Here is a 3043-nt window from a genome sequence, read left to right on the forward strand (position 1 = left end):
ACCCACCTCCACCCACCTCCTCCACCCCCACCCACCCCCACCTCTTCCATCCCCACCCACCCCCACCTCCCCCACCCCCCACCCACCTCCTCCACCCCCACCCACCCCCACCTCCTCCCACCTCCTCCACCCACCCCCACCTCCTCCACCCCCACCCACCCCCACCTCCTCCACCCCCACCCACCCCCACCTCCTCCCACCTCCTCCACCCCCACCCACCTCCACCCACCCCACCCACCCCCACCTCCTCCACCCCACCCACCCCCACCTCCTCCACCCCACCCACCCCCACCTCCTCCACCCCACCGACCCCCACCTCCTCCACCCCACCCACCCCCACCTCCCCCACCCCCACCCACCCCCACCCTCCTGCACCCCCACCCACCCCCACCTCCTCCACCCCCACCCACCCCCACCCACCCCACCTCCTCCACCCCCACCCACCCCCACCTCCTCCACCCCCACCCACCCCCACCCACCCCCACCTCCTCCACCCCCCCACCCCCACCTCCTCCACCCCCACCCACCCCCACCCACCCCCACCTCCTCCACCCCCACCGACCCCCACCTCCTCCACCCCCACCCACCCCACCTCCTCCACCCCCACCCACCCCCACCTCCTCCCACCTCCTCCATCCCACCCACCCCCACCTCCTCCACCCCCACCCACCCACCCCCACCTCCCCCACCCCCACCCACCCCCACCTCCTCCACCCCCACCCACCCCCACCCACCCCCACCCACCCCCACCTCCTCCCACCTCCTCCATCCCCACCCACCCCCACCTCCTCCACCCCCACCCACCCCCTCCTCCTCCACCCCCATCCACCCCCACCTCCTCCACCCCCACCCACCCCCTCCTCCTCCACCCCCACCCACCCCCACCTCCTCACCCCCACCCACCCCCACCTCCTCCACCCCCCACCTCCTCCACCCCCACCCACCCGCACCTCCTCCACCCCCACCCACCCCCACCCACCCCCACCCCCACCCACCCCCTCCTCCTCCACCCCACCCACCACCACCTCCTCCACCTCCACCGCTCACCCAATGTAGCGAACTGTCACCCAGCAGCACCCACGGTGTTTGGAGTTCTCCATCAGCACGAGTGGTGGTGTTGTTGGTGGTGTTGGTGTTGGTTGGCGGTGGTGGTGTTGGTGGTGGTGTTGGTAGTGGTTGGCGGTGGTGGTGTTGGTGTTGTTGGTGGTGGTTGGCGGTGGTGGTGGTGGGGTCGGGTTTGTTCAGTCACCACCGCGTCTGTACACGCGATTGTTTGCGTAGGAAAACAAAACGCGTCTCTGATCACTTCCCTTCCTTCTCTCCTTCACGACGTCGCCGCCTCGGCCGCTCACGATGTCGAGCAGATGGAGGCTGTGCCGTTTGTCGCAGAGCAATTCATTAAGCGGGGCACTAACGTCGGGATTCACAATTACACCGGGGGGGTAGGTAGGGGAGGTGAGGGGGGAGGGGCAGCCGCATCACTGGGGGATTGCAATCTTCAAAGACGGTGGTGGGGGAGGGGGGGTACGACCGCTGGGTGACCCGTGCGTTGTACGGCCGCTAAGAGCCCCCCCCCCCCCCCCAAGACTGGGCTCGTGGTGGGGGGGGGGGTGGAAGTCGGACTCTGAAATCCATCCAGGAGACAGAGGATTGGTGAGCGTATCCGCCGTGATGAGACTCATTGATACAAGTGCGTTCCATTTGTTAAGCGCTTTATCACCAAGGATTCTCAAAGTTTCTACACGGCAGGCGCAGCAGACAATCGGCGTTCTAATGATAATTGTATTATAAGGGGCCGTCCATAAATGACGTCACGCGATTTTTGACGATTTTTGACCCCCCCCCCCCCTTCGTCACACAAAGTCAGATCCCCCCTCAAATATGACGTCACAAAGCTCTGCCCGCCCCCCCCCCCCCCCGACAGACCAAAGACAGGTCTGTCTTTCCGACAGCTCTGTTCTTCACCTGAGGACGGCTGCTTGCGTTGTGGCCGAAACGTCGTGAGAATTATTTTATGTTTTATTATTGTATTATTTCCCTTCTACGTGACTTTACCGAAAGAACCAAGAATATGCCCCCCCCCCCCTCCACTCGTCGTCACTCCGACGCGATAGAGCTAGAGGCGAAGCCCCCGCATTGCTAGCCCCCATGCCCTGCTGGTGGAAGAGAAAGCGAGGTGGTAGTACCAACAACTTTACAACACCGCACACGATCAAGCGGTGCTGCTGCTGCTGCTGCTGCTCCTGCTGCTGCTGCTGCTGCTGCTGCTCCTGCTGCTGCTGCTGCTCCTGCTGCTGCTGCTGCTCCTGCTGCTGCTGCTCCTGCTGCTGCTGCTGCTGCTGCTCCTGCTGCTGCTGCTCCTGCTGCTGCTGCTGCTGCTCCTGCTGCTGCTGCTGCTGCTCCTGCTGCTGCTGCTCCTGCTGCTGCTGCTGCTGCTGCTGCTCCTGCTGCTGCTGCTCCTGCTGCTGCTGCTGCTGCTGCTGCTCCTGCTGCTGCTGCTCCTGCTGCTGCTGCTCCTGCTGCTGCTGCTCCTGCTGCTGCTGCTCCTGCTGCTGCTGCTCCTGCTGCTCCTGCTCCTGCTGCTGCTGCTCCTGCTGCTGCTGCTCCTGCTCCTGCTGCTGCTGCTGCTGCTGCTGCTCCTGCTGCTGCTGCTCCTGCTGCTGCTGCTGCTCCTGCTCCTGCTGCTGCTGCTCCTGCTGCTCCTGCTGCTGCTGCTGCTGCTCCTGCTGCTCCTGCTGCTGCTGCTGCTGCTCCTGCTGCTGCTGCTGCTGCTCCTGCTGCTGCTGCTGCTGCTCCTGCTGCTGCTGCTGCTGCTCCTGCTGCTCCTGCTGCTGCTGCTGCTGCTCCTGCTGCTGCTGCTGCTGCTCCTGCTGCTGCTGCTGCTGCTCCTGCTGCTGCTGCTGCTGCTCCTGCTGCTGCTGCGGTGGTGGCAAGATCGCCGATTGTGGGGTTGATTTTGAGAAATTCCCCAACCCCCCTTCACGAGTTGGACAACTTGGTCTGAGCGACAGCGACCCGTCGTTCAAGTCGTTTCAATTTCAAA

At 65.0% G+C, this 3043-nt stretch overlaps 1 protein-coding gene across 1 annotated transcript; it reads right to left on the minus strand.

Moving 5' to 3' along the window:
- Nucleotides 1–2318: 2318 nt before the first annotated feature.
- On the minus strand, nt 2319–2764 carry LOC133358752 (ataxin-8-like; the record flags this gene model as incomplete). The annotated part of the gene is made up of 2 exons (XM_061577197.1): nt 2319–2578; nt 2722–2764. Coding segments are annotated over 2 exons (303 nt in total), but the record flags the coding sequence as incomplete, so codon positions are not given.
- Nucleotides 2765–3043: the final 279 nt, after the last annotated feature.

This window comes from Lethenteron reissneri, chromosome 63 (assembly GCF_015708825.2).
Source record: "Lethenteron reissneri isolate LAM-NWPU_2019-01 chromosome 63, ASM1570882v1, whole genome shotgun sequence".
In the NCBI taxonomy this organism is placed as follows: Eukaryota; Metazoa; Chordata; class Hyperoartia; order Petromyzontiformes; family Petromyzontidae; genus Lethenteron; species Lethenteron reissneri.